This window comes from Strix uralensis, chromosome 3, assembly GCF_047716275.1.
Source record: "Strix uralensis isolate ZFMK-TIS-50842 chromosome 3, bStrUra1, whole genome shotgun sequence".
Classification (NCBI taxonomy): domain Eukaryota; kingdom Metazoa; phylum Chordata; class Aves; order Strigiformes; family Strigidae; genus Strix; species Strix uralensis.
In genome coordinates, this window is record NC_133974.1 from 11,416,249 (window position 1) to 11,444,220 (window position 27,972).

Here is a 27,972-nt window from a genome sequence, read left to right on the forward strand (position 1 = left end):
CACAGTTTCTTCTGTGCTTGTTTCACAGGCTCACAGGGTTTCTGTCAAAGTCTTCATGAATAACTAAATATAAACTACAGTAGGTGAAATAGCTTGTTATATAATGTATTTTTTAATGGAAACACAGCAGATGGTATCTGCTAAGAAAATGTCACTCAGCCTGGATTATATCATCTTCTTACATGCGCCTTGAAGCACTGATGTAGTGAAGTGTTGTGTTATCTTTCACATGTGTGTTAGCACCTGGTGAAATGAGTACAACAGCCTGACCAACATACAGGTGGATTAAAGGCAGAATGCTGGGGTCATTCCTAGGGGTCTTGCCTCCCTCCTGGATGCCTTAACAAGGATGACTGAACTACATGTGAAACAGCACTTGAATTGCTGTTACTTAAAGTTGATATTTTTAAAGTAAACTAGAACTGATTTTTAGTATTTGTTCATGTTCTGTAAACTGCGGTCAATCATGAGTTGTTCCATGTGCCGTTCAGTCGTCCCTGCTGCTGTCTGACATTTTCTTCTATTTATGAGCTAACGCTTCTAGAGACATTCAAATCAAGCTCTAAAATTAGGTAGATGTTATTGATCAGACTAAGTTTGTCCCAGTTTCTCAGGAACAGCCTGTAATAGGTTTCTATGAAAACAACGGTTTAATCTCGTGTCTGTCAGATTGCTTCCTTTCCATCAGATTTAGGTGGGATTACTTATCTCTCTTGTGTTAGTATATTATATTTCATATACTAGAAAGTGTTAGATTTTTCGTGCAGTGAAGGAATATAGTCATGCATTAAGTTTGTTTTCCATCTATTTCTTTTTAAAGAAGATTAGACATGAAAGCAGGTGTTTTCTAACTGTTTTAAAGTGAGATGGAGTGAATGTGGATGAAATACAGACATCGCAGAAGATATTTGAGATTCCTGAATATCTAAGAAGTAAAGTTTCTCTCCTTCAGGGACGAGGTTTTATGAAGGAACAGTGAAGAGAAATGAGGTGAGAAGAGAAAGAAGGGCCAGAGAAAATGTAAAGGGCAGTTGTTTCACATGTTGGCATTGTTTTGCTAGGATGATGTGTTTAATCCTTTTCAGTATTAAATCACTGAAAAGTAAGGCACCTCTTTAAATGTTTTTCATACATATTTTCAAGGTCTGAAAATTAATTATTAAGACATTAATACTGAAGTTATGTATCTGCAAAATCAGTGGGAAGAGCTAGACAATCGAAGAAGTCCACATGTTTAGCATGGAAAGCTGCTATGCAGTGGAAATGCTTGAGCAGAGTAGTGTCCAAATCTCTTGCCTCCTTCTGACTTTAGGTGCTTGCTTTTCTTTCTGCTTAATAGTCAGAGCACGAATTCTGTGAAGGGCATTGATGTCCAACTGAGCATCACTTACTGCTAAAATCAGGGCCACTGTAGAAGATGATAATACCTCCCTACACAAAAGGAAACTAAGTAGTTAAACCAGCTGCCTGGAAAGGGATTCTAGATCTTCCTCAGCCTGAAGGGATTGAAATAAGCAACTTCCCTTTCCCAGAAGAGGACAAATCCCATTCCTTCCTTCTCTGCCCCAGCAGCAGCCCAAACTTGAAGTGGCTGGGGCATCCTTTCCTTGTGTTGAATCTGTGCTGTTATGCAGCCAACAAGGAAAGCATTTTAGGAGCAGAGTGTAGCCCAGTGTTTAAGGCTCTGAGGTGAGAAGGGGAAATAGAACAGAATAGGATACTTCCCGTTGGAAGGGACCTACGACAATATCTAGTGCAACTGCCTGACCACATCAGGGCTGACCAAAAATTAAAGCATGTTGTTAAGGGCATTGTCCAAATGCCTCTTAAACACTGACAGGCTTGGGGCATCAACCAGCTCTCTAGAAAGCCTAGTCCAGTGTTTGACCACCCTCTCTGTAAAGAAATGTTTCCTACTGTCCAGTCTAGACTTGGATTTTAATTTCTCTTTCCACAGATTTTTCTGTTTGTGGTTTTTTTTTTGGTGTGTTTAATGACTATCCAGTATAAAATGCTAAAGCAATTCTAAAAAAAACCCCCATATGTCTTACTTTTATGCAATTGTTTAAGCTATTTACTCAATTTTGTAAAAGCATCAGTTCCCACATACAGCTAACTGTTCTTCCAGATGTGTTTTTGAATGGATCTGATCCTGATGATGGTTTCTGTGCTGTGTATCCTTCTCCCTGCAATTTCATATTTGGCTTAAAACCAGTCATCGTTTAGCCTGCTGTTGCAGAGAAGGCCCTGCCCTCTCCAGCATTTGTGATTTTCTCTTTAATCCAACTTAAACTAATCTTTTATTTATTTAATTTTGGGGTCAGTTAGATGAATGAACTGATACAACTTACTCTGTAGTCAAGCTACTGCTAGAGCTGATATAAAAGAAGTGGCAGGGAAATGTATCAGGGGTTGGTGTGTGGGGTTGTGTTTTTTTTTTTTTTAACAGCAACAATCAGTTTAAGTCTTAGGCATGTTCGTAAAATGCCTAATTGATTGCATTTCTCTGGATAAAGCATAGATGTGTTGCCATCTTGTTTCTGGATCACAACAGAGCTTATGTGAACATCCTTTTTTCCCAGATAGGGGTACCTTGAAGTGTGCACAAATGAGTAAGTTTAGCTTCCATGGAAGCTGTAGGTCAGATGGGGAGTCACCTGGTGAGTCTGAGGAATGCCCATGGCTTTCAGATGTGGGCTTGATTTAGCATTGTCTTGGAGTAAAGTTGTTTAAACGTTGACTAAGCTGTGTCCAAATATGAGGCTCAGTATGATTTGGGCAAGAGGAAACCTTCTTCCCTCACAGGTCAGGAGATTCTCATGTTTCATTTGTAAAGGATAAAAGAATTGATTCTTATGGCATGTATAGCTGCAAGGTAATAAAAAACCAGAGCAAATACATAAAATTTATTAATGCTGTTAATGAAACAGAGGAGACTGTATCCTTCAGTTGTATGTGACTAATGATTGAAATGAATAAGTATATGAAATACACTGAGTTGCATATAATGTAAACAACTGTACTGCTCACATGTTAAGCATCATCACTAAGCCTTCTTATCCAGTATTTACATTTATACTAAAAAGTATTCTGCAGACATCGGGTAGTTTATATAATCCTCTTGGTTTCAAAGAAATAAAATCTGTTCAACCAATCTTCCCCCATCTGTGTCTCAAAGCACTGTTCTTCTTTATGGCAGGCTTATAGCTCCCTCCAGAGTTCTGTTCTGTGCTAAAATACAGGAAAGAAATGAGATTCACTGTAAAAGAATCAGATTTTGCCCTCACAGCCTGTTATCTGTACGACTCAGTGTTTCACTAATATGCTGGGCTGCACAATTCTTTTGAGTTTTTCTGTTTGGTAACATACTGATTTACTTGTAGAATTTGAAGACATTAGGGGATTTACTGAATAGGTTTCTACATTTTTCTGAGCCTTTTCACGTGCATTAACTGGTTTTCAGAAAGATGAAATAAAGGCTTGTAAAAGGGAAAAAAGCGCCACAATACTGTCAAAATAGTGTATTATGAAGAATAATATAATGGTTTGAGTGCATATATATATTTTTTTTCTTCTTTGTTCTCCTAACATTGACAGCAGGAACGAGATACTCAGTTTATCCATGTGTTCTAAATGGGCTTAGGGCTAAAGTAAAGAAAATGCCCTGCCTTCCTACACTGTGATCTTTGGATGCAATAAAGTAACACTAAGTGCACGCTTTGTTAAATATTTAACTTGCTGCCATACAGATAAAGAAGTGCTATTTGTACCAGCTATTAACCAAGATACAAACAGCATTTCTAGGTCTTGTCTAACTCAAAATTTTGTTGACTGTTTTTAAGTGGTGCTAATCAAAGAATCTCTTCTAGATTGTCAACTTCTGAGTATTTATTTATATTTGAGTTATTACAAATATGTCAAATATGGAGGTATTTTATAGCTCATCTTAGAGTTTTGAGATATTCCTGAACTGGTCATTAACCTGAAAATTTGTCTATATGCTTTTGATGTCTTCTGCATTAGCGCATGGAAATTTGCTGAAATGATAGGGAGAAAAGCGTTAATTTTAAAATTGGAACTTGTAAAGAATTTTTTGTTCTTCTGAAAAAGGCCACAAGCCCCAGTGAAATTTCTTAGCAATTAATGAAAACTGGTGCTAGGTTGTATGTGGTGTGGGTTTTGTTTTGTTTTGGGTTTTTTTTTTTTGTTTTGTTTTGCTTTTTTTCTTTTAACCTATGGAGATATGGCTTCATCCATCTGGGAGAAAGTTTACAAATTAGCATCTAGTCCAGTACTTGCTGCTCTAATTTTACAACCATTTGGGTTTCATAACAGGGCCGTTGTTTGTCACAATGACCAAAACTCATGTGATAGCAGCTTCAAAAGAAGCATTTTACATCTGGCAGTATCGTGTGGCCAAGAAGCTCACAGCAATGGAAATTAATCAGGTAGCACGGACCAGAAAAGAAGGCAGAGAAAGGTTTGTCTTCAGGCTTTGTCATTTTTCTTCCTTTGTGTTGGTATCATTGATAAAGGTGGATTCTCCCATGCCTAAAATGTGAACTCTTGTTTTCTCATTTTTCTACTCAGCTGTGTTGACTTGCAGGCTTGTAAGATTAAATACTAAAGAATAGTTTTTCATAACAAATGTATGTTTGTTATCCAGCTCTCTTAGACTTTCTAGATTAGTTCCTGTTCAGTGTCTCCATTTGCTCACTGTGTGCTTCCCTTACAGAGCTACGTGTCTTGATGCTTTTTTTCCTGCTCCCCTTTTTCTCCTCCATACTCTCAGTTTCCAGGCAGCTGTATTCCCTCTGATAACTTTAACTGCTGCTTGTGTGTCAATGGCTGTAAGGACATAGTCTATCCAGCTAGTTCTTTAAATACACTTGTGTCTGTATCTTTGATGTCTAATCCCATATGGAACTTTATCCTCTCGAACTAAACAAGCCAAAGTCAACATCATCTTGCTTCCAAAATATTTCCTTCTCAGGCGCTCATGAGTGGCATTAACTTTTCTGTCACCTCCACAAGCTTGCAACTTTGTTACGATTTTCTTTTCTTTTGTGTTATTTTATGTTTTCTTCCATAGAGATGCTACAGTATCTTTCTGTAAATCTACCATCTCCTGTCACCATATATCCATAAAAATTAGTAATTATTTGTACATGGTGTAATAACTTACATTGTTCTAGTACCTGAATGTCCTAGCCTTGGACAAGATTGTAAATTTGATAGAAATACTGAAAAAGCAAATAGCTGTATTTCAGTATAAACTATGGTTTTAGCATTCTAAAACCTTTCCTAATGCTACTTTTTAATGCAAAAGAGAAGTTATGATGAAGGATTGAATACAATAATGCATAAGTTTTATGGATATGAAGGTGAAGCTCTCCATAAGTATGGAGAAGAGCCTGAGGAAATACGGAAATGCACATTTGCAAAGAGGCAGTTGGGGTGGTTGATGGTTTGCAGGTACTTCTTGTTGCAGAATTAAAGTTTATAGATCATATAGGAATATAGACCATCAGGGGCTGTGGAAGTGAAAGCAAGTATTATATCTTTATATCAATACAAATTGGGGTTATCAAAGGGGATACTACTGGAATGTAAGAACAGGCATATTATTCTCTTTTCCAATTGCAATGGTTTCTTCTCCAAGGATTGAAGATACCTGTATGCTATTAAAAATGATCCTTTCTTTGGACTGCCTTTTTCTTCTAACTTCCCTTTTCTACAGGATTTATCATATTGATGACACTCCTTCAGGATCTGCGGATGGACACCTTGATTACAGCAGAGCTATTGAAGTGAGTGATGTTTTTAACTAGTTTATTGTGGTGTCACTGGTAGCTTGAAAGAGAAGTAGTTACCATTGCTCTATTTATTTTTATTAGTAGAAGTGGTCATACTTAAACTTTCTTTTACTTCTGTCTTTTGTACATAACTGGTATTTTTCTCCCCTCTGGTTAGTGTGTTGTTACTGTGTCATTATGTATTGCTGGAAGCTATATATACACTAAACTGTAGGTGTCGTGGTTTGAATTCAGCCAGCAGCCAAACACCATGCAGCCACTCACTCACCCTCCCCCTGCCCAGGGGATGGGGGCGAGAATTGGAAGGGTAAAGGGAGACTCATAGGTTGAGATGAAAACAGTTTAATAGTTGTAATAAAATAAAACAGTAACAATAATAGAAAGTAGAAATGGGTGGTGCACAATGCGATTGGTCACCACCCACCGACTGATACCCAGCCTGTTCCTGGCTAGTGATCCTGAAATAGCAAGATCCTGCAGTCACAGTCCCAGAAGCAAGAGAGAACCTCCTCCTTCCTGGCTGCCCCTCCTTTATATACTGAGCATGACGTTACATGATATGGAATATTTCATTGGCCAGTTAGGGTCCGGTGCTCTGGCCATGCTCCCTCCCATCTTCTTGTACACCTGTGCACAGGCAGGACATGGGGAGTTGGAGAGTCCTTGATCTCTTAGCAACAACTGAAAACTTCAGTGTATTATCAGCATTCTTCTTGCACCAAATCCCTTACTGAATCCAAAACACAGCACTATTCTAGCTACTAAGAATAATAAACTCTATCCCAGCCGGACCCAGGACAGTAGGGAACATAGAAGAAGTATATTCTGGGGTCCAGTATGTAGACACCTGCTGTCTTATTGAGAAGCAGCTTCCCTTAATTCAACAAAGTATAAGCTTGTTGAAACTCAATAGCCCTTGTAATATTTTCTAGTATTTTCAGGCTTTTTCACTTTATGTGTGTGTGTGCACACATGCCTGCTTTTGTACTTACCGGTATACCTAAAATTAATTACAGGCCTCAAGTCAGGGATAGTTGCCTTCTTGTGTTTTCTATTAAACACCTGTTACGTTGTGGGTTTCTTACTTTTCTGGAGGAGGGGCAGGAGAAGAAAGGAAGCTGTTAATATTATTATTGTCATGATTCTCATAACAAAGGCTACTAATATCATAAACCATCCATATACTGTATACTGGCAAGGTTTGATAGCTCCTTTTCATGTGGATACTTAGCAGCATTCTTGTATATTTAAATAAAACTTTCTTTACCAGTGCATTCTTACTGTGCATTAAAACTGATATTGATATGGCTTTTATACTTCTAGGGAACAAGAGATCCAATTTGTGCAATAACAGCATCTGATAAAATACTACTTGTGGTAAGTTACATGATTAAAATAACTCCTAATTGCTTCTTGTGCTTGTAGGCAGGAAATTCTTCTGCAGTGTGTTCATAAGCAGTCGTAATTTCAAAGCATTTCTGAATTTAGAATTTACACAGATGAAATCTCTTTCTAGATGTCTTCAAAGGTAACTTTAACAGGTTCTTCTGTTAACCTGGACTCTTCCTTTAGGAGGGATAATTCACTAAGTGCTTACAATCTTAAGTTCAGACAAGTAGCCTGAGTTAGTACTTATATGTAGGGTTTGATAAAGTCCATGTCAGAACTTAATTCTGTAATCTGAGTTCTGGGAAGTCTCTTCTAGGCTGTATGTAAATGCACAAACATTTACAAAGAAATTTTAGGGTGATGACATTCCCTCTTCCCACTTCTGCTCTGCCACTTATCCAAAACCACTTTTGTCTAGGACAGCATATAAATAAAACCTCTTAAAGAGTTTATTGATGGAAAAATTCTCTCAATAAGCAAGCATTGTTTTTCTTTAGGGAAGAGAATCTGGCACTATTCAGAGATACAGTCTTCCTAGTGTTGGTATAGTACAGAAGTATACCCTGAACTGTCGTGCATATCAACTGTCTTTAAACTGCAACTCCAGGTAAGTTAGGGATTTGCTTCTAACGCAGTTAAAATAAACCACTACAATTTGTGAAAATACTAATTCTATGAATGTATAATAATTATGTAGTAATTTTACTTTAATATAAACTATTGATTAATTTTTATTGTTATTAATGTTTGCTTAGCCATTTATTTATTACCAAATAATTACATCTAGCCAGTCATCAGATTGCTCTGAGAGAGTGTGTTAGTAAAGCTCTCTTGTGTTTTAAACTCTTTAGGGTGTGTGTGAAGTTTAAGGAAACATACACACAAAAATATCTTTGTTTTATTAGATGAACCAAACATAAGCTTCCTGTGATCATGACATGAATTGACAAAATTATGTCATAACCTGAAATTTTATATCTCTAAGGCTTCCTTCTATTTCCACGTCCTTCTAATGCCTGGAAGCTTTGTTCATCCCATGTTTATTTTCTGTTGTTACAAGCTGTAGCTGGTGGCAATGCTTCTAGCAAGACTGGTTTTCCTATGCTTAAGCTGTGCTAATACTGAAGTTGCTTTCTACTTCACAGCTATTTTTTTACAAGAGAGTGCATGAGAGTCTTGGCAGAAAAGGCAAAAACATACTGACTAAAGAGGACTTGTAAGACAGTTTTAATCACTTCAAAGTAACTTTATAATTTCAAATAAAATTCATAATGCATGTGTAGATTGCTCACCTTCTTAGGTATAGACCAAAAATGGATTGCTTCACTTAAAAGGCAATGTGATCTAGTCAGAGCTGCAGTAATTTTGTTTTGAAACCAAGCTGTCTCCTTCCTAAATGACTTTGTGCTAGTGAAAAAGGCTCAGATCCATAAGTGTTTTGAAGTTAACTTTCTAAATTGCTTTTGAAATTTTAATAGGGATTAAGGGTGTCTAAATACCTTTCAATATTTAGAAATGCTTTTAAAATGGCATTGTAGTAAATACAGGCTACTGTGATTCACTGAAGACCTTATGTAACTGGAAATTTTCCAATGTAACCCTTTAGAAATTGTATTTTTTCCCATATTTTAAAAAACTTCAAAGAGTAATTGGATTATACTTCATATTGTCTGGAAAAAACCTAAAGAATAGCCTTTGTAGAAATGTAAGAAGTCCTGTTTTAGAGACTAGCGGTCTGCATCACCGTGCTGTCTTTTTAATTTAAGAATCTGCTTTATTGCCGCCTAGTAAATAATGAAAAACAATTTTGTTTGGTTGTTAATTTTAGGCTTTGGCAAGGGGCAGTACCTGCAATTTATTCAACTTGATATCTGAAGTAGTAAGGGTCTTCAAAATGTTGGATGAAAAATGGGCATATTTCAGAACCTTTACAGGGACAGATCCTGTATGAGCAGATGAAAAACTTCTTTCCATGTCTCTGGTCTCTCTCTGCTATTCCGAGAAATGAAAACCACACGCATCTCACTGAATCTATGGAATTATACTAATATTAGATTAAAGGAGAAATTTGTCATGAGTGTGCCAGTTTAGGGAACTATTTCAGATTTACAACCTTGAATAGTACTATTTAGCTGTCTTATTTTTTTCTTCCTTTGTTTTCTGTAGTCGTGTTGCTATCATAGACCTTTCAGGCGTTTTGACTTTCTTTGACTTGGATACACGGGTAGTAGACAGTACAGGACAGCAAGTGATAGGTGAGCAGCTGAAACTGGAACGCAAAGATGTCTGGGATATGAAATGGGCCAAAGATAACCCAGATTTGTTTGCAATGATGGAGAAAACAAGAATGTATGTTTTCAGAAACTTGGACCCGGAGGTAAATATTAATATATGTGAACTACTCATTTTACAAATTTGCTTATAAGTTAATGACTCTGTGTTGAATAGTATTATTTTTGGGCTTTACCGTTCAATTAGGCAAGTGTTTATATAAATAAACTTGCTTCTGGAAATCTCAAAATCTTGTCAACTCTAATGTGGGAGTGTTGTTTAGGAACAAATAAGTAAAATGAACTATCAGTCCTGGAAAGATAAATATGCTGTCATATTTTTCTTAAATGTAGGAGATATTTTCAGGAGCATATTTCTTGTATGCTTTGGAAAATATAAACACAATTTTAGTAAAGATATTTGTAGAACACAGTTCAGTTGAATCTAAATATTGGCAGGTGTTCCTTTATTTCTTATAATTTAGTTACAGAAAACATGAGGATTTTTAATTATGTTTGCGTATATGGAATGTCAATAATGTTAATGATTTTAGTATTTATTTCCTGTTGAAAATGCAATTAAATCCTGGTTTGGAGAAGAAAGTCTCTTTATACTTAACAGATTTGGTTAGGATTTAATCAGACAGAATACAAGTTCATTCCTTTGTAATTTATTTAACTTTAAGGAACCTATACAAACTTCTGGATATATTTGCAACTTTGAAGATTTAGAAATCAAATCTGTTCTTCTGGATGAAATATTAAAGGTAAGTATCATTTTATTTTGTAGGAAAAGTTGGTGTCTGTTGTAATGATTTGAACAATAGATATCTATGTTGCATGAAAATAAAGGTGACATGGAATAAAATTATGTTTCTTTATCCATTATGTTAGAATCCTGAACATCCTAACAAAGATTACATCGTCAATTTTGAGATTCGGTCATTACGAGACAGTCGAGCATTGATTGAAAAAGTTGGTATTGAGGAATCTTCACAATTCATAGAAGACAATCCACATCCCAGACTTTGGTAAAATCTCTTTATAAGCCAACTTTGTTTAAATTTATGTTCTTTTGTATTCTTTTCCTGTTCAGACAGATCTAGTATTAAAGTATAAAACCTCAAATCTAAGCCAGCCAAAGCAGTATACACTTTAAACAGAATCATTTAAGAAAATGAAAAAAAAAAAAAGTAACAGTGCTCAGCTGTGTAATCTTAAGGGCTGCTATTCTAACTGAGAATGTCTCTTCATTGGGCTGAATCGCCTCTAGAGGAGTATTACAGCATTGAGGGAGGGCCTAAAGAGAGCCTTGCAGTCACCTGCCAGCCTGGCTCCCCACCTCTTTTGCAATTGGTGTGTTTGGGTAGTTTCAAGCTGTGTGGCATTTCCCAGTATGGAAGAAAGTGAGATTTTTGTTACTGAGTATTTGAGAATTTGTGTTTCAAGAGATGCTGAGCAAGTGTTCAAGACTCCTCAGCAGCCATCTTAAAAAAGAACTTGGGGTCAGTGCTTCCCCAGGCTCCTAGTTCTTGAACGCAAAAAACTGGGTTCTTGTACCTAAAATGGAAGGCATGCTCTGTGTGTCACAGCAGTGGGTATAGGGCACAGCCTTAGGACACCTTTTTGCTCTATGCTGTATGAGTCTTAAAATGCAGTCCTCCCTGCTTTTATGGGCAAATCTAAAGGAAATGAAAAAACTGGCAGAAAGCTAACTTTTAAGTTGGTTAAATTAAAATTCAAATTGCTCATAAGTTGAGAGGGTATTTGTTTATTTAATATTGAACCTTGATGACAAAGACCTTAAAACCCAGTAAAGGGAACACATTAGAATGATAACAAGGTAAGAGCTTTTTGGACAGGCCATAAAGGACAGAAATGAGAAGGGCTGGGTATGTTAATCATGTTATGCTGCAGCCTCTCAGAAGTAATCTGAGCAAAGATGTTGGCATATTTAAACTAAACATGGACTCTACTATTAAACTGAACTTGAAAAGCCTGTACAGCAAACATGTAAGAGTAAACCTGTGAAAACAGGAGCCCTGGAAATGTATTAAATATCCTGTGTCATTATGGGCTGGAAGAGTTAGTGTCTTGGTAGATAATTTAATGAAAAGTCAGTAGCACAAACTAAAACTTCATCAACAAGTTACCTATTGAATGATGACAATTCTCTTTAACTCTCTGGAGATTGTTTCTCTATCTGTACCTTTCTTTAGTGCTTTTGGCTCTCTTTTGAAGCTAACTGATTTCTTGCAGTATTGGATGTTTGGCTTGATTCAAGGGGGGTTGAGAGTTCTCTGTTAATTCTGACAGCTAAGAGGGGAATTTAGAATTGCTGAAAGACTGGCCAAGACAACTTGTTTTAAAAGTTTGTCCCAAAAAGCATTCCTTCCTATCCAGTTGTGCTTAGTTTGAGTATGTAGAGTAAAATGTTAGTTTTGTGAGTCTTCATTTTTACTAATGTCTCGAACTAGCTGAAGATTTTTGGAATTTTGAAGACATTCATGCTTTTTGCTAGTAGCATCTATTTGTTTAATATAAAATGAGTATTCATTTTGAAAGTCTGTCTCAATAAAAGTTTTATATCGTAAAATTACAAAAGACATGTCAAATGCTGTTCACCTTGCTCCAAAATTGCCATGATCTTCATTTGCATTATGTAAGGAAACACATGATATGTCACATATTTATACAGAAGAAATGGATTAGAAGTGCTGGATATAAAGCAAATATATTCTAGATCATAACAGGACAGTGCCATTACTGCTAGAATGCAACAAACAGGATGATGTGTGTTGCAGATTGATTAAATTTGCCATACTGTTTTTTTTCTTGGTTTCATTGATGTCACTGATGAGCACTTGAGTTGAAGTGATACTAACCTTCTCAAATTGATACAAAAATACTGCCTATGCATGGCTTAGGTCACTGAATACAGCAATCATATTATTGGTTTTGTCAGTGCCCTACTGCACTGACTTTGTTTCACAATGCCAATCAGCCAGTCTAATTTTACCTAGCCTTATTTTTGCAGAAAATTCAAGAGCTCATTCAAGCCCGTGATGGATGTAGGCTGGCCTGAAGGTAGAAATTCTCTATTTGCAGAACTAACCAATGGAGCAGTACCAGAACAAGGTTTCTCAGAAAGCCCTGCTCTCCCAGACTGCTATCCTAACTGGACAAGGAACATCCAGGTGGATTAGAAGGATAATTTAGCCTTTGTGGCCAATTTAGTTGGAGGCCTTCTGACTGAGGCTGCCATCAAGGCTTAAAGTTGTGATATATGCATAGGTAGAAATATCTAAATGGAACTGCATTGAGACCAACAACGCATTTCACACAGGACAACTGTAATACTCAAACCCTGCGCAGTCCTCCCAAGCCAATGTCCGTTTGAACAGCTGAACAAAAGAATATTAGCAATTATTTGAACAACTTTCTCTAAGCAAGTACTGCATAGATCACAGAACGTACTGGGGACAAAAATACAACTGAAATAAGATTAGTTAGTAAATAATACAGTTGCAGTAACTTGAATATCTTCTTTAAATAATGACTAGTTAAATGGATCCTCATTTAACTTGCTTTATAGCTGCTTTTCTATGTTATGTTTTTTTTTCACACAGGCGTCTCCTGGCTGAAGCTGCTCTTCAGAAGCTGGATCTGCAGACTGCTGAACAAGCTTTTGTACGTTGCAAAGATTATCAAGGTATTAAATTTGTGAAGCGTCTAGGCAACCTGCAAAGCGAGTCAATGAAGCAAGCAGAAGTGGCAGCCTATTTTAGCAGATTTGAAGAGGCTGAAAGAATGTATCTGGATATGGACAGAAGGTAATTGCACGTAGTCATTTCAGCAGCAAATAAGACAAAAAAAAAGTCTGGGAAAAAGGCTTGCCTTAATAAGGAATAGCTGTTTTAGCACTGAAGACTCTAACAGTTTCTGGAAAGACAGAAATGGATCAGATGGAGATAATTTTGTTGAATCCATAGATAACCAATTCTGTATGTAAATCAGCATGTTCCAAACTTTGCAAAACCTCTGCTGCTTTAGGTAGTGTTGTGTTTCACAGAAGTTTTTTTGCAAGTATTTTGTTGGTATTTCAGCTGGGATTCCAAAAATACAAATAATCTTAACTAATGTTTAATTTATGTACTGTTGCTCTTAGCTAGTAGCCAAGTACACATTCTTTCCAATTACATGTACAAACAACGGAGTTTTTAATGAACTGTAATCTCTGGAGAGACAGAAAGGACTTTGGATGAAATTGAGGACCAATCAATGGAATTTTTGCTCAGGAATGAAAACAAACAAAGCAAAATTACAATATTACGGGGAAATGCAAATTAATGCTAAGTAATTAGCTAGAGCACCGTGTTTACTGAAAAAGGATAATGAGAAATAATAAGCAGCATTTGTATGATGTGACCTGTAGGTGGTGGTCAAACATGAAGAAGCTCAAATCACATAAGCACATGTGAAATTTTTAAGCTTTGATTAACGGAGCCATAAAAAAAAAAGTAGGGAATGATGGAGAAAAAATTATTTCTTCTTTCATACTGTAAGAATGAGAAACCTTCCTCTTCCCCAGTAAGGGTGGGGGAGAAGGCAGGAGCTGGGGAGAGATGCACATTAGAGCCTGGTAATGGAAAACTTTCTTGCACATAATTAATTAGCTGATGGAAGTGTGCTGGTTTGGAGAGGTGAACTGCCTCATAAGCACTTCAGTCACAGTACAACATCGACTTTTAGATACGGCATGTTCCCTTCCACATGACTGAACAGAAATTTGACCCTTATAGGATTCCAGAAGTCAAAGACTTTTTTTCTTTTTACTGGTTTCAACAGTAGAGCATCTTATTCTCCAGCTACAAGAATAAGGTCAATACAGAATTCCCATATGTGTCTCCTCACCACTATAAAAATCTTGATAAGGACCTACCATAAATCAGGCTGAAATAAATCTATTTTTCAAATACAACTTTATTTTTTTTTTTTTTTGAAAGATGCTCTTATTTAGCTAACTGCACTGACTTGCTTTTGCCTTCCTTAACTTACTTCTAAGTTTAGGGCATTTTTAAAAGAAGTGTATAGATCTCTCTCATTTACTTTCTATGTGCCTGCAGAATTACTTCTATAGGAAGTAATATAGAATTATTCTACATGGTGGAAAAAATGTGCCAGATGGACACATGGTGGGTCATATGTATACATGAATAAGGAAAGACTACTTCCGAGTCCTTTCTCCTTCATCTAAAGTCATCTTGAACCTGAAAGAGAAGTCTCTGAGATCCATTTTTTTACATCTCAGCTTTTGCCTCCATTACTCCTTGCTCCTTGGCCTTTCTCCTCCCCTCTCTTCTGCTTTTAGCCTTTTCTAGCTGCTGCCATCTATTGTAGCAGTCAGCAATGAAAGATAAAGAAAGATACAGAATCAGAGGAAACCTGAAGTAGCATCAGCCCAGCTGGTTCACCAGCTGCTCATTTAACTCCTCACACAGGGGAATGGTTAATAGGGAAGTGTGTATGTATGAGTAATCTGTGAGCTCTCGGCGTATTTGCTTTTATGGAATACTGTTTAAATTGTAAACAAGATATCTGGGATCACTGTGATACCTGTGATGTAGGTTATGAGCAAGAAAATACTTTTGGATGCTTTTCTCAAGATTTTTGTTAGCTATTTGATTGTCTTTGAGTTTTTCCTGCTATTTTCTGTTTATACTAGAGATCTTGCCATTGGACTACGGATAAAACTGGGAGATTGGTTTCGAGTATTGCAGCTATTGAAAACTGGCTCAGGTGGTTCAGATGATGCCCTTCTTGAACAAGCATACAATGCTATTGGAGATTATTTTGCAGACCGTCAGAAATGGTATGTTCTATAGAGTAAGAAGGAAATTATAAAACTGATAACAAGACTTAATTTATGAGGAGGGACAAGCATCAGGAAAGTCAGGATGCAATACATGGGATAATTCTGGAATGGTGAAATTCAGCTCGGACCTTTATGGTTCCATTGCTGTATGTACCTTTAAACAGAGAGCTGTTGATCAACTATCTAAAGAATGAAGGTGATAAAAATCTCAGTTTTGCCAGAAGTCTGTGCTTCAAAGGAGGGCGGGGGAAGAGAAATACCTATGCAGTTCTAGTAGGCTGGTTATAGAAAGTATTAAAGAAAGAAAAATGTTAAAAGTAGGAGAGAATTATTAAACATCAGTGAATTTCAAAATTAACCACAAGCTTTCTAGAATGCTTAAACCCGCAAATATTTGAAATGTCCAGAGTTCTCTCTGACCTGGATCTGTCTCCAGCTGTTGTCCAAACTGACCACCCAAGGAAGATTTTTTAGAACAATGCATGCATATAATGGTATTTCTCCAGAATGCATTTTGCAGTCAGGTACTTACTGAGCCAGAAGTTAATAACTTGCAGAGAAATTTTCTTTCATTAACTTTTTCTTGTTGCCTTCTAAGCCCATGTAAACTTTTAGCATCCAGAACATGCTGTCTCACAGAGTTCCTCAGCTCCACTATGTATTGGAATTACTCAGACTATATTATCACAAAGAACTTGGGTCCCAAAGCAGTTGAAAACTTGTGATTAGATTTTGAAAGTTGATTTTTAGATGCTTTAGGTAACTTTGGAGAATGGTGTTTGAGATCTTAGTGCTGTGTTTTAAAATATGGAGGCACAATAGTAAAGCCTTTTTCTGAAAGTTTAGTTGTAAGTTGTTGTCCATTATCACCCATGATCTGTGCAGACGTGGGAATACAGTTTTAAGATTCCTTGACTCCCTAACCTTATGCTAGTCAGAGAATCAGCCTTGCTACTACTTCAATATAATGATCGCTGAAAATTACAACTTTTAGTGCATTTTAGAAAAAAAGTGAAATTCTAGCTACAAAAGTTCTCTCAAGCGAAGTTACCTATCTAAAAGATGCAATTTTAAATTTACAAATGCAAAAAGCTTACACAATGAGAAGCTTCACTTCTGTTTATATATCAGAAGCCACCACTTTTTTTTTTCTTATTAGGTTAAATGCTGTACAGTATTACGTACAAGGACGAAACCAGGAACGTTTAGCTGAATGTTACTACATGCTAGAAGACTACGAAGGACTGGAGAATCTAGCTAATTCACTTCCAGAGAACAATAAATTGCTCCCTGTAAGCAAAAGGCGCCTTTTATTTTTTTGTTGTCTTATGCTCAACTATTTATTTAAAATTTCCCATCTTGGGAGGGTTAAGAAAGAAAGAGGAAAAAATGCAGTATATGACCTATTCACTTAAGCATAATGGTGTTACTTTGATATTGATCTCCAGTATTACCATTGTTTTCATACTCCATCATTCTTCCTTTCCCTTATTGTCCACGTTCCCCAGAAAAATCTGATTATTTATCATACCTTATGGCTACATGGCTAAGTCATAATTCACTGCTCCCCTCCAGAAATTCTGGCATTTCTTTCTAAAATAGCTGTGCTTCACTGAGAAGTCACTCCTCATAGCTTTCATTTTGCCATCTAGTCTACACTGGGGTTCCTCAAAGTCTTCCTGATTGCTATCCCTGGTTTAACTTCTTGTGTGGTGGCTCTGTGGGAATGCTAATGTACAAAGAAAATTGAAGATACTCTGCTGAAAGGAGGGAAAGTAGGTGGTATAGCCTGAAATGACCTACTAAGTAATAGCTAATTTCAAACTATGATATGTTTGATTAATCCAAAATGCTTTAAAAAATGCAAAAAATGCCACACTCATTGAATGCCATTTTCAGTTGTTTGAACAAAGCAAGACAGCACTTTCTTTTTAATCTCTTTCTAATAGCAAAGTTTTGTGAAATACTCTAGTAAGAACACAGTCCTTCTGGTATGATTTGATTTGAAAGAAAAATTTTTAAATAGCTTTTTTTAATTTAGAAGCAGTGTGTGAACCTAGCACACTGTTCTAAAGTTTTACAACAGTGCGTGTTGTCTTCACAGAATCCATGAAGCAAACAACCCCTTTCCCCCAACTTCTTGGAACTGAATTAAACAATGACATAATAGTATGGCAGTTGCTATGCAACGTACTAAAAATCTGAAGTGAATTTAACATGGTGCTGATGCTTTTTGCAGGATATAGCTTATATGTTTGTAAGAGTGGGGATGTGTGAACAAGCTGTGTCAGCCTTTCTGAAATGTAATCGACCAAAGGATGCGGTAGATACCTGTGTACACCTCAACCAGGTAAAACAGCAGTAGATAATCTGCTTTACTGATACCAATTTAACCGTGAGATTTCTATCCTAATGCCCAGTTAAATACAAATCCTTGCTAAGTGTCTGATGATTTGTCATGATTCCTGGAAAATTCATATGTCAGTGTTTAAGCCAGTTATCTGAAATTAGGATGAGACCATTGGAGGGACAAAGGTATATGCAACAGTGCTACTTCTGCAGGTGTGTGTGGTAAGCATGCTCAGCACTTTGTAGAGCTAGGCTGTGCTGCCTCCTGATGGGATGGGAGGAAGACCAGACAGCTTCTGGCTGCTCATTTTCCACGTTCCTCTCTTTCCTTGTACAGATGCAAATGTGTTTGTGGCTGTGTTAGGATGTAGCTAGAAAAGAACTGATCTAAAAAGATGATCTGTATGTTTACAGCTAGGGCTGTTCTCCAGAATGACTTACCTGTGCAAATGTTTGTGTCAACACAAGTAAGAGAGAAACTGAGGATGGCTATGAGCAACTTGATGTATGGGAATGGCAGGACTGACTAGTGCTGGCCTTACGTGAACAGTTTCCTAGTTTATGGATCTGAAGGGCTATTAAGTATGAGATTCAGCTAAGTTTCTCAGTCCTGTCAAACTTATGACCTGGGGCAAACACAGCAGCCAAACTGTTGAAGATCAGAAAAATTCACAGACAAAATGAGGTGTATGGAAGGATAAGTAAAGTGTTATTGTTTGTGCCTTATGGGCTGAAGTACTCTTTTAGACATGCTTTTAAGAGTCTGGGTTTTCGTAATACCAGACATGTTGAAATCCACGTGTCCAGCTATGAGCAGCAATGAAGTGATTTCGCAAAGCTTTTACCAAAGCAGAAGCAACTGCTTTGTATGTGGTTTTGGACAGAGGTCCAGCCATTTGTTTCACAGGCCTTCTGTATCACGTGATTTGCAATGATGATAGCATTTGCATTCTCTTGCTCTTTACTTCAATTTTATAGTAGTCTGGTTCTAACGGTGATGAAGTTGCATGCTATTCGTGGATAACCAGCTTGTTCTGAGAATGTATTTGGAAAAATGAGGTTGATAATTGTCTGCTTCCATTTCTAGTGGAATAAAGCTGTGGAGCTGGCTAAAAATCACAATATGAAAGAGATTGGATCCTTGTTAGCCAGATATGCAAGTCACTTACTGGAAAAGAATAAAATCCTCGATGCTATAGACCTCTATCGTAAAGCAAATTATTTCCTTGAAGCTGCTAAACTCATGTTCAAGGTACTGCAGGTTTTATTTTTATGTCAAATAACTGGGGTTTTGGACTAGCTCTTACTGTTTCCATGCTATTTTTATTTTCTTGGGGTTATTTTAGTGTTAACAATGTCCAGGCAGTAAGCAAATGTTACTATACAGGATACTGCAAGGCTGACTCCAACTCCTAAGTTCAGGTATCTCTGTCTGAAATAGTTACTCTGCATGTCTTCTGTAGCCAGTGGAGAGGACACTTGCAGGACACAAGTCATCTGATTTATTTTGAGACTTTCACTTCAGAATGATATGAACTACACCTCAGAAAAGGTCCTGCTGCACTGCATTGCCTAGTAAAGGAGCATAGTAGACTGGCCTGGGTGCAATGTCTACATTATTTTATATGTTGTGTGGATTGGTTTTAACTCATTAATTTTTAAAAATAGCAATGTCATTAACTAGAAGTTAAATTTTGGTATTTCTTCAATTGGTACCTTCAATTAGAAACTGCTGGGGTGTGCTTTTATGATAAAGATGTTGCTTAGATGTGGTTTGGCTGCAGAGATTTCTGTACATAGCTTATAAAGTCTGTAAGAGTGATATGTAATTTTTACAGCAAATATAGTAAAAAAAAAAAAGTTACTTTCAAAAGCCATTCTCCTTTTCTGGGAAAACCACCAGACATTATTGAAAGCTATGTATTTCTTAAACTCCAGTGTTTAAAAATCACTATTTTTTAGTTTATATTAAGTCAATAGACTTATACATGGTTACACTGATTTATTCTTCCTGAGAATCTGGCTTTATATACTTGTTAGCTAAATAAATATAGAATAATGTACATTTTTCACTTTGACATTTTCATGTATAGTTTTGTTTGCAGTCTAAATTATTACATTCAAATGCAGAATCGTTTTTTGGCATGACTTCCTAGGCTTGTACAAGCATGCAATTGTCCAAGAGATTGAAGTGACTCTTCTAGTACTTTTTTAAAAAAAATCTACAGTAAATTCCTTGGTTTTGTTTTTTAAGATTGCAGATGAGGAGTCAAAGAAAAGGACAAAGCCTCTGCGAGTTAAAAAGCTTTATGTATTATCAGCCTTACTTATGGAACAGTGCCATGAACAAATGCAAAATGCACAAAGGGGAAAAATTAAAGGAAAAACTTCAGAGGTAGAGTGTCTTTTTTTTTTTTTTTTTTTTCTTTCTGAATTCTGGTATGTGCTACCTAGTCAGAACAAATAAAGCTATCTTCATGTGAGGCTGTTATTTTTAATAATCCTTTTTTCTGCTAAGAACAAAGCTTTCCTTAAGTTGTTTAAATGTATTGTTTAAAGTATTATTTTAAAACATTTAAATCATATGTATTAATAGATATTTTTCTTCCTAAGTTTAATGTCTTTTTTCTTAATGTTTTCACTATAACAACGAAAATCATACTAAGAAACTCCAGATTTATTTTTTTTTCCTACGAGACTCTCACTTTCCTTTCATTTATGAGTAAGTATCAATTCCGAGGAGAGATCTGTGATTAGGTTAAGCTATGTTGGCTATAATTTAGTAGGGAGATGGCTCCAGATATGGGGGAAGCAAATGGAAGAAAATTTTTTTTTCTGCTCGCACTTTCATCTTCATATGCACAAATTAAATAGTTTAAACAAAGTTTTAAGAGATCTGGTGTTGAAATGCCGTATTAATCCAAACTATGAACCAGTCTGCAGATGTGCACAGAATATATTTGTACACATGTATATGATATTTATCTTTGAAAATCTGCACCATATGTTCTGCCTATGCACTGTATAAAATGCCTAACAATGTTCACTTAGGTCCATGTATTTATATTTTCCCTAGTTAACACAGACAGTGGTGTAATCACCAAGTACAGAAAAGTTCTTTTCATATATCCCCATTTCCTGCTGTATCTGTTCCATATAAAAATTACTTGTGATACTGCTTTGTTTTCAGACTGCTTCAGCTTTGGCTGGTTTGCTAGAAGAAGATGTTCTTTCTTCAACGAACCGCTTTGCAGACAATGCTTGGCGAGGAGCTGAGGCTTACCATTTTTTCATACTTGCACAAAGACAGCTCTATAAAGGTTCTGTAGATGCAGCACTTAAAACAGGTGGGACTTCATTTTTAACCGTGTAAAGAAACTGTTCTAATTTTACAGATCTGCACAGCACATAATTTCATTTATTGCTGGCACATTTTTCTATTCTTGCTAGATGCATGGAATTTAAAACAAAACCATGTAATTAATTGAATATGGCTGCAGTCAAGATACCTAAAAAGAGTTTTCTTGGAGACAATGCAAATCTGACTTATCAAATATTACCTGGTTAAATTGGACAATCTCTGTAGATGTTCTGTTGACTGTTTTGTTTCTTTCTTTAAACTATAAGGCATGCTTGAATTCACATCAGATCTCCCTGTAGAGCTTCATAAAAAAACTTGTGGGAGTTAGAGAAGCAAATAGTGCCCTATACTCTGTCCAAGTAATGAAGGTCCATTTCAAATACTTTCAACACATTTTTAAAAAAAGCGCCTCAAAAAGACACTTTAATTTCCCAGTCAAATCCCATTTTATTTATTTTTGAGAAGCGTTGAATCACACATGCTTCATAGTCATGTCAATTAAAAGACTTCGGTTCATTGTGTCCAATTTGTGAGATTAATACTGTCTACTAGTAGCAAATATTTCATACAGATGCTTGCACTTTTCAGAAGACATGTAATAATTTCCTTGGATTTTTTTCTTTTCATTTCTTAGCTGTTCATTTGCGAGATTATGAAGATATTATCCCTGCAGTTGAAATCTATTCCCTTTTGGCACTCTGTGCATGTGCAAATAGAGCATTTGATATTTGTTCAAAAGCCTTTGTTAAGCTGGAATCCTTGGAAACTCTTAGGCCAGAGCAGAGGCAACAGTATGAATACCTCGCTCTGGAGATATTCACGAGGCATTGTCCAAAGTATAACAAAAAATCTGATCTGGATGACGTTCTTGAGAGGTGGGTTTATGTTTATATGATATTATAATAATGCTAGCACTTTTTTCTGCTATTGTCTGTATTTTTGGTTTTAGCAGGTTTTGTGTGACCAAGTTAATTAGTTGCTTTGCTGTTTAAACCAGATATTGGGCAAAAATGATGCCAGCATTAGCCAGTTTGCAGAAAGGGTAACACTATTTTATTTGGGAGAATAGACACTGACTGTGTTCGAGAAACTGGGCATAAACATATAACTTCATCATAATTTGAAATGCATATGGACAGAGCATGGGAGTTTTAGGAACTTTAGTGGCATGTCACACCTTATCAATGTTACTGTTTGCATCACCGTTGTGGTAGAAGGCTGAGGGGAAACCTCATCACTCTCTACACCTACCTGAAAGGACATTGTAGAGAGGTTGGTGCTGGTCTCTTCTCACAGGTGATTAGTGACAGAACAAGGGGGAACGGCTTTAAACTGCAACAGGGGAAGTTCAGACTGGACATTAGGAAAAAATTTTTCACAGAAAGAGTGGTCAGACAGTGGAATAGGCTGCCCAGGGAGGCGGTGGAGTCACCATCCCTGGATGTGTTTAAGGGTCGTTTCGATGAGATGTTGGAGGATATGGTGTAGGGGAGAACTTTGTAGAGTAGGGCTGATGGTTGGACTCGATGATTCCAAGGGAACCTGAATGATTCTATGAAGTGTCAACAAATGAATATTTAACCATTATTAACCAGTAAGTCCCCAGTGTTTTGGGATTACCTAAATCTACATGGTGTGAAAAGATGAATCTGTTAAGTGAAAGAATTAGAATATGAAGGGGATGCTTAAGGGGTAAGTCCTTGGAGTGGCTGTACACACGATGGTGCCTTTGACATGTGTCCTGCTAACAGCTTGGGATTTGTTGAGTATGGAAATTGATTGTGAATCAGTTTTAATGAATAGGAATTTAACTTGTCTTGTTTGATTTTACTGTGCAGATGTATAGAATCTCACTAGTGGCTTTTATGATGACTCTTTGGAGGAATAAATGTAATAGTAGTGCAGGTGTCTAATTGGACCTTACCTTTATATGGCCTTCACTGCTTCTTTTCACTTAAGTTTTTGGATCTGCTGGCCCAGATCTGTTGACTGTATGGTTCTGGGGCTGTGCATTCTGTGTGTGAAGATCTACGTTAACTACGCTAACAGTGAAGGGTTATGTGATTTAACAACTTGTAATCAAAAAGTGGCGCACATCTGAAAAGAGAAGTGGCATTTTACAGATGAGCATCACAAGTTTTGTATTTAGCTGTAGCTAAACAATTGGGTATTTTTGCTGGTTTGCAAATTTCTAGAAAACAAGTCTTTGTTGCTATTTTAAAACCATGTTTTTATTCTTTCAGCCTTATTTACTCTTTTTTTTTTTTTTTTTTTAAACAGTGGAGATGGGAAACTGCCTGTATGTGTTGCAACAGGAGACCCTATCCTGGAGTGTCGATTCTGGATGTGCAGTGTATGTAAGCATTTTATGAAAGCCAAAGAAGCAAGCAATTATAACTTCTGTCCTCTGTGCCACAGTAGAGCATAGCAGAGGATAAAGGACTGTTCATCCTCATATCTGTCTCCTAAAAATACTCTCCAAAATGTTACTGATGTACTATATTTTAAAATACAACTCATGTACTGTATTGTAACAGATAGTGCCACTATTAGAGAAACATTTAAAAAAAAAAAACCCACAAAAAAAACCCCAACCAGAACCTACGAGAGAAACCTTTACTAGTTCCATTTATGTGAAGAAACGACTGTGTTAATACTCCATTTTTTTGGTTACCTTTTTTTTACGAAGGTGTAAAGTAAAAGCATTCTTTTCCATTTGTAAATTGAGCCTAATTTCAAAACCATGTGAATTGAATGTAGGTTCATCCTAATACGTTTTACTCTGAGCAAGCTCCAGGGTTGTTTTTTTTTTTTTTGTAATTCCAAAGGAAATTATTGGGTTTTCTTAAAATTCACAAGTTTTTGAAGGAATTACCGAGTTTAAATAATGCCACAGTAGTTCTGATAATATTACTGTCTACGTTTTTCTACTACTGTTTTATTAGAGTGATGGTACCACTTTAGGCATACATTTGTGCTGTTTCCTTTTGCCAAGTGTATTTAAACCCACCATCGCAATAAAGGGCTTACAAACAGCAATCAGTGCCACTAGTCTGCAGCTGTGTTCTTGAGCTTTGGTGATGTCTTCAACCACTTAAGGAAACCTCTGTGAACCTTTAAGATTGGAATCTGGTAATGAGATGCTATTTTTTTCAAGTAGCTTGAAGAGAGCAGCTGACATCTGTTGAACAGATTTCAAGAGTTGAACTGTCATCCTTGTTACAGATGAAGGTTTAAGGAACACTGGTTTACTTAGAACTGCGCTGTTGTATTTTATTGCTGGATTGGAGCCTCTGCTCTGGAAGCGCCGCAGGCTCGAGCCCCACACTGAGCTTTGCCCCAGGCCCAGCCAGCGCTTGGCAGCCTGGCAGCAGCTGCCAGCCTGGACGGGCACGTTGTGCGTTAAGTTGCGTGTTGTGGCTAGAGAGCTGTCAGTCAGAGAGGGACCTGGGGGTGTTGATTGACAGCCAGCTGAACATGAGCCAGCAGTGTGCTCAGGTGGCCAAGAAGGCCAATGGCATCCTGGCTTGTATAGAAATAGTGTGGCCAGCAGGGACAGGGAAGTGATCTTACCCCTGTACTCGGCACTGGTGAGGCTGCCCCTCGATGAGTGGGTTCAGTTTTGGGCCCCTCACTACAAAAAGCCCATTGAATGACTCGAGCGTGTCCAGAGAAGGGTAACGAAGCTGGTGAAGGGTCTGGAGCACATGTCGTACCAGGAGTGGCTGAGGGAACTGGGGGTGTTTAGTCTGGAGAAGAGGAGGCTGAGGGGAGACCTCATCGCCCTCTACAGCTGTCTGAAAGGAGGTTGCAGAGAGCTGGGGATGAGTCTCTTTAACCAAGTAACAAGCGATAGAACAGGAGGTAATGGCTTCAAGTTGCGCCAGGGAATGTTTAGACTGGATATTAGGAAGCATTTCTTTCCAGAATGGTAGTCAGGCGTTGGAATGGGCTGCCCAGGGAGGTGGTGGAGTCCCCATCCCTGGAGGTGTTTAAGAGTAGAGTCGACATAGCACTTAGGGATCTGGTGTAGTTGGGAACTGTCAGTGTGAGGTTAATGGTTGGTCTGGATGATCTTCAAGGTCTTTTCCAACCTAGACAATTCTGTGAAGTTTCTGGGAGGAGAGCAGGAGGCCTCTTCTGCACCATCTTTCACAGTCAGTAATGCCTCTGGGTTAAGCTCAGGTTAGGGAAGAATAACCCCCTTTTGTCTATAATCTGTACAGTATTGCTGTTTTTCTGTCCTGCTATTTGAGCCGCTGCTGTGTGGAGAGGGCTGAGCGCGTGACGTCACTCCGCGCGCCACCAGCAGCCCTTTGTCCCGCCCCCTCAGGGCTGCCCCCGGCGCTCGGATCCCGGCCGGCCGCTGCTGTGCCTGTGACGTAAGGGCGCTCCCGCCCCGCGTGACGTCACGGCGCCCCCTCCCGCGGCGCGGCGGAGGCGCTGCCATGGCGCGGGAGGCGGCGGGCGGCGCGGCGGAGCTGCTGGCGGCGGCGCAGGCGCAGTTGGCGGCGCGGCGGCTGTCGGCGGCGGAGGAGCTCTATAGCCGCTTCATCGCCCGGGGAGCGGGTGCTGCCGCCGGGCCCGGCCCCGCCCCCGCAGGGTACGTGCGGGAGAGGGGCGGGGGGGAGGCGCGGGGCCCGCCGTAACGGCCGCTCTCCCTCTGTCCCCGCGCAGCGCCGGCCGCGACCTCGCCACGGCCCTCAACAACCGGGGCCAGATCAAGTACCTTCGGGTGGAGTTCGCCGCCGCCATGGAGGACTACACGGCCGCCATCGAGTGTCAGCCCGCCTTCGAGGTGCCCTACTACAACCGGGGCCTGGTGCTCTACCGCCTGGGTACGGGCCAGGCCTCGGGGACCCCGCCGCGCAGTCGGTCACGCCGGAGCCGGTCGCCCGGGTGACCCGGGGCAGGGCGGGGCGGGGTGACCCGGTCAGGCGCCCTGGGAGCCGAGCGGCGGCCCGCGACCCTCCCGCCTGCCCCGGCGCGGCCTGGCCCGCCCCGTCACCGCCCGCCCGGAGCGGGGAGAGGGCAGGGAGCTCTGCCAGGGCCGATTAACAGCCGAGAGCGCGGGTTTACCCCAAGATTCACCCGAAGCTGGAGGGTAATTCCCTCCGTGTTACAGATGAAGGGACCTGTCAGACACAGGCGAGGGAAAGGCGGCACACCAGAAATAAATGGTGCAGGCAGAGGCACGTTTTTGTCAATCATAGGACGTTTCAGCTACGAGTCTGCCCTGAGTATGCAGTTAAATATTTCTGTGTATCTCTTCGTCTCTGCTGCTTTGTCATTTGAAATGATACTGTGCAGGGAAAAATAGAGGGAAGGATGCAGTTTCAGTTCTGGAAAAATTTGGATTGGGGTAAAACTGGCTAATTCCAAACACTGCCATTAAACCTGAGGTAAAGCATCTTTTAAAAGCAGGTGTAGCCATAGCGAGCACAGCCTTCTCAATTGAGGTCGGCTGTCAGCCATCTCTGGGGAATTCGCTGCCCAGGTTTTGAATATGTCATGAGAAAACGTTGCCCCTGTTGGTTTTGTTGGAGCTTGGCCATTGCAAAGTCAAGAAGCAGAAGTTGAGGGACTGGAGAGAGCACCAGGAGAATGGAGCCTGACCAAGGGCATTGGCTTGAAGCAGTATGCCTGTGTTCTGGGTTTAAGGCAGCCTGGCTGTTAGTTGCCTGAGTGAGGGACTTCTGTCTCCTCCTCTTGCTTCTCAAGCTGGCTGAATTGAGCCTTAAGCCCATTTTAGGTTCAAAAATACACACTCTGGTTCTTTCTCTGAAGAACTCTAATTCCCACTTGGGCCTCTGGAGAATCTAAATGTAGTGGGTCTAGTAAGTATAGCTGCTACGTTTTGTTAGTGAAAGTATTAGAAGGTATTTTTCAGGTGTGGTTTGTGAGTTTGAGGAGTTACGGAAAGATAATTCTTTCTTCCTTTCTTTTTTTTGGGACAGGATGCTTTGATGAGGCAATAAGAGATTTCAGGAAAGTATTAGAGTTAAACCCCCAGTTTGAAGATGCTGCACTGAGTCTAAAACAGGCTATTCTTGATAAAGAAGAAAAACAAAGGCGGGGTTATTGAAGATGCAGCTAGTGGTGTGAGAATGTTTTGCTAAACACGTGATTTTTGTCATTGATGGATGAAACACAAGATCATTTACATCTGTTCCTACCTACTGAAGAAACCTCATTCTTGGGAAAATTAACTTAAAAATGGATTATGATTGCAAAATGAACTGGTTTTGGATATTGTTAGTGTTGAGGAAAAGCATAATGTTAGATCTCTGTGAGATACTTGTACAGATTTTGTTCAGTACTTCATAAAGATGTTGGAAGCTCAGTAACAGCAAATTAAGTCTGTAGTTCTCTTATTAAAACTGTGTTTCTGTACTCTCTTACAGATTGTTTTAAACAGTCTTTCATGGGGAAGAAAAATCAAACTATATAAAACATTTAAATACTTAAGATTGGAACTTGTGAGAAGTACAGTGATTTAATAATGGCAGTGTTTGTCCACTTCTAAACGTAAATTTGATTTAAGCTACAAGTGCAATTGTTAATAATAAGGTGTTGTCCTTGAGATGCTACGGTAACTGATTTCCTTTTCACTTCAGAATGTTTCTGTATTAAGAAACATTTAACAGAAACAAGGAGATCTTTTTAGGTAATACCCTCTGTACCTTGTATGAGGTATAATAATTCAGTCCTTTGTACGTTCATTCACTCCTAGAGGTAGTTTTACATTACCGAAACAGGTAGGAACAGAGCATACCTATTTTTTGTAATCCAGTTGTAAAAGTATTGGACAAATTAATAATTGAATGAATAAAAATGAACATGTACTTTTTATCTTGTGACTGTCTGTAAAGAGCTTATTGTATAGAATGTAGTTGGGCTATTCACAGTAGG

At 38.5% G+C, this 27,972-nt stretch overlaps 2 protein-coding genes across 3 annotated transcripts in view; both read left to right on the forward strand.

Moving 5' to 3' along the window:
- WDR35 (WD repeat domain 35) overlaps positions 1–24,099 on the forward strand; it is a 48,333-nt gene extending 24,234 nt beyond the window's left edge. For both annotated transcript variants that reach the window (XM_074861511.1, XM_074861512.1), the window contains 16 exons: positions 4,336–4,480; positions 5,741–5,810; positions 7,140–7,193; positions 7,703–7,812; positions 9,372–9,582; positions 10,162–10,242; positions 10,370–10,506; positions 13,105–13,308; positions 15,201–15,347; positions 16,510–16,642; positions 17,590–17,700; positions 18,787–18,951; positions 19,954–20,094; positions 20,890–21,046; positions 21,695–21,935; positions 23,341–24,099. In XM_074861511.1, the coding sequence (XP_074717612.1) occupies positions 4,336–4,480; positions 5,741–5,810; positions 7,140–7,193; positions 7,703–7,812; positions 9,372–9,582; positions 10,162–10,242; positions 10,370–10,506; positions 13,105–13,308; positions 15,201–15,347; positions 16,510–16,642; positions 17,590–17,700; positions 18,787–18,951; positions 19,954–20,094; positions 20,890–21,046; positions 21,695–21,935; positions 23,341–23,488 (2,255 nt within the window). In that variant the 3' untranslated portion in view covers positions 23,489–24,099. The remainder of the gene's footprint in view (positions 1–4,335; positions 4,481–5,740; positions 5,811–7,139; positions 7,194–7,702; positions 7,813–9,371; positions 9,583–10,161; positions 10,243–10,369; positions 10,507–13,104; positions 13,309–15,200; positions 15,348–16,509; positions 16,643–17,589; positions 17,701–18,786; positions 18,952–19,953; positions 20,095–20,889; positions 21,047–21,694; positions 21,936–23,340) is intronic.
- Positions 24,100–24,875: 776 nt separating this feature from the next.
- Positions 24,876–27,910, forward strand: TTC32 (tetratricopeptide repeat domain 32). Its single transcript, XM_074861513.1, has 3 exons — positions 24,876–25,663; positions 25,738–25,898; positions 27,018–27,910. The coding sequence occupies exons 1-3, from the start codon at positions 25,509–25,511 to the stop codon at positions 27,143–27,145; spliced, it is 444 nt and encodes a 147-aa protein (XP_074717614.1). The 5' UTR covers positions 24,876–25,508; the 3' UTR covers positions 27,146–27,910.
- Positions 27,911–27,972: the final 62 nt, after the last annotated feature.

Coding starts and splice junctions, on each gene's coding strand:
- TTC32 (XM_074861513.1), top strand. CDS start 25,509: ATGGCGCGGGAGGCGGCGGGCGGCGCGGCGGAGCTGCTGGCGGCGGCG. Junction 25,664..25,737: donor CCCGGCCCCGCCCCCGCAGG/GTACGTGCGGGA, acceptor GTCCCCGCGCAG/CGCCGGCCGCGACCTCGCCA. Junction 25,899..27,017: donor CCTGGTGCTCTACCGCCTGG/GTACGGGCCAGG, acceptor TTTTTGGGACAG/GATGCTTTGATGAGGCAATA.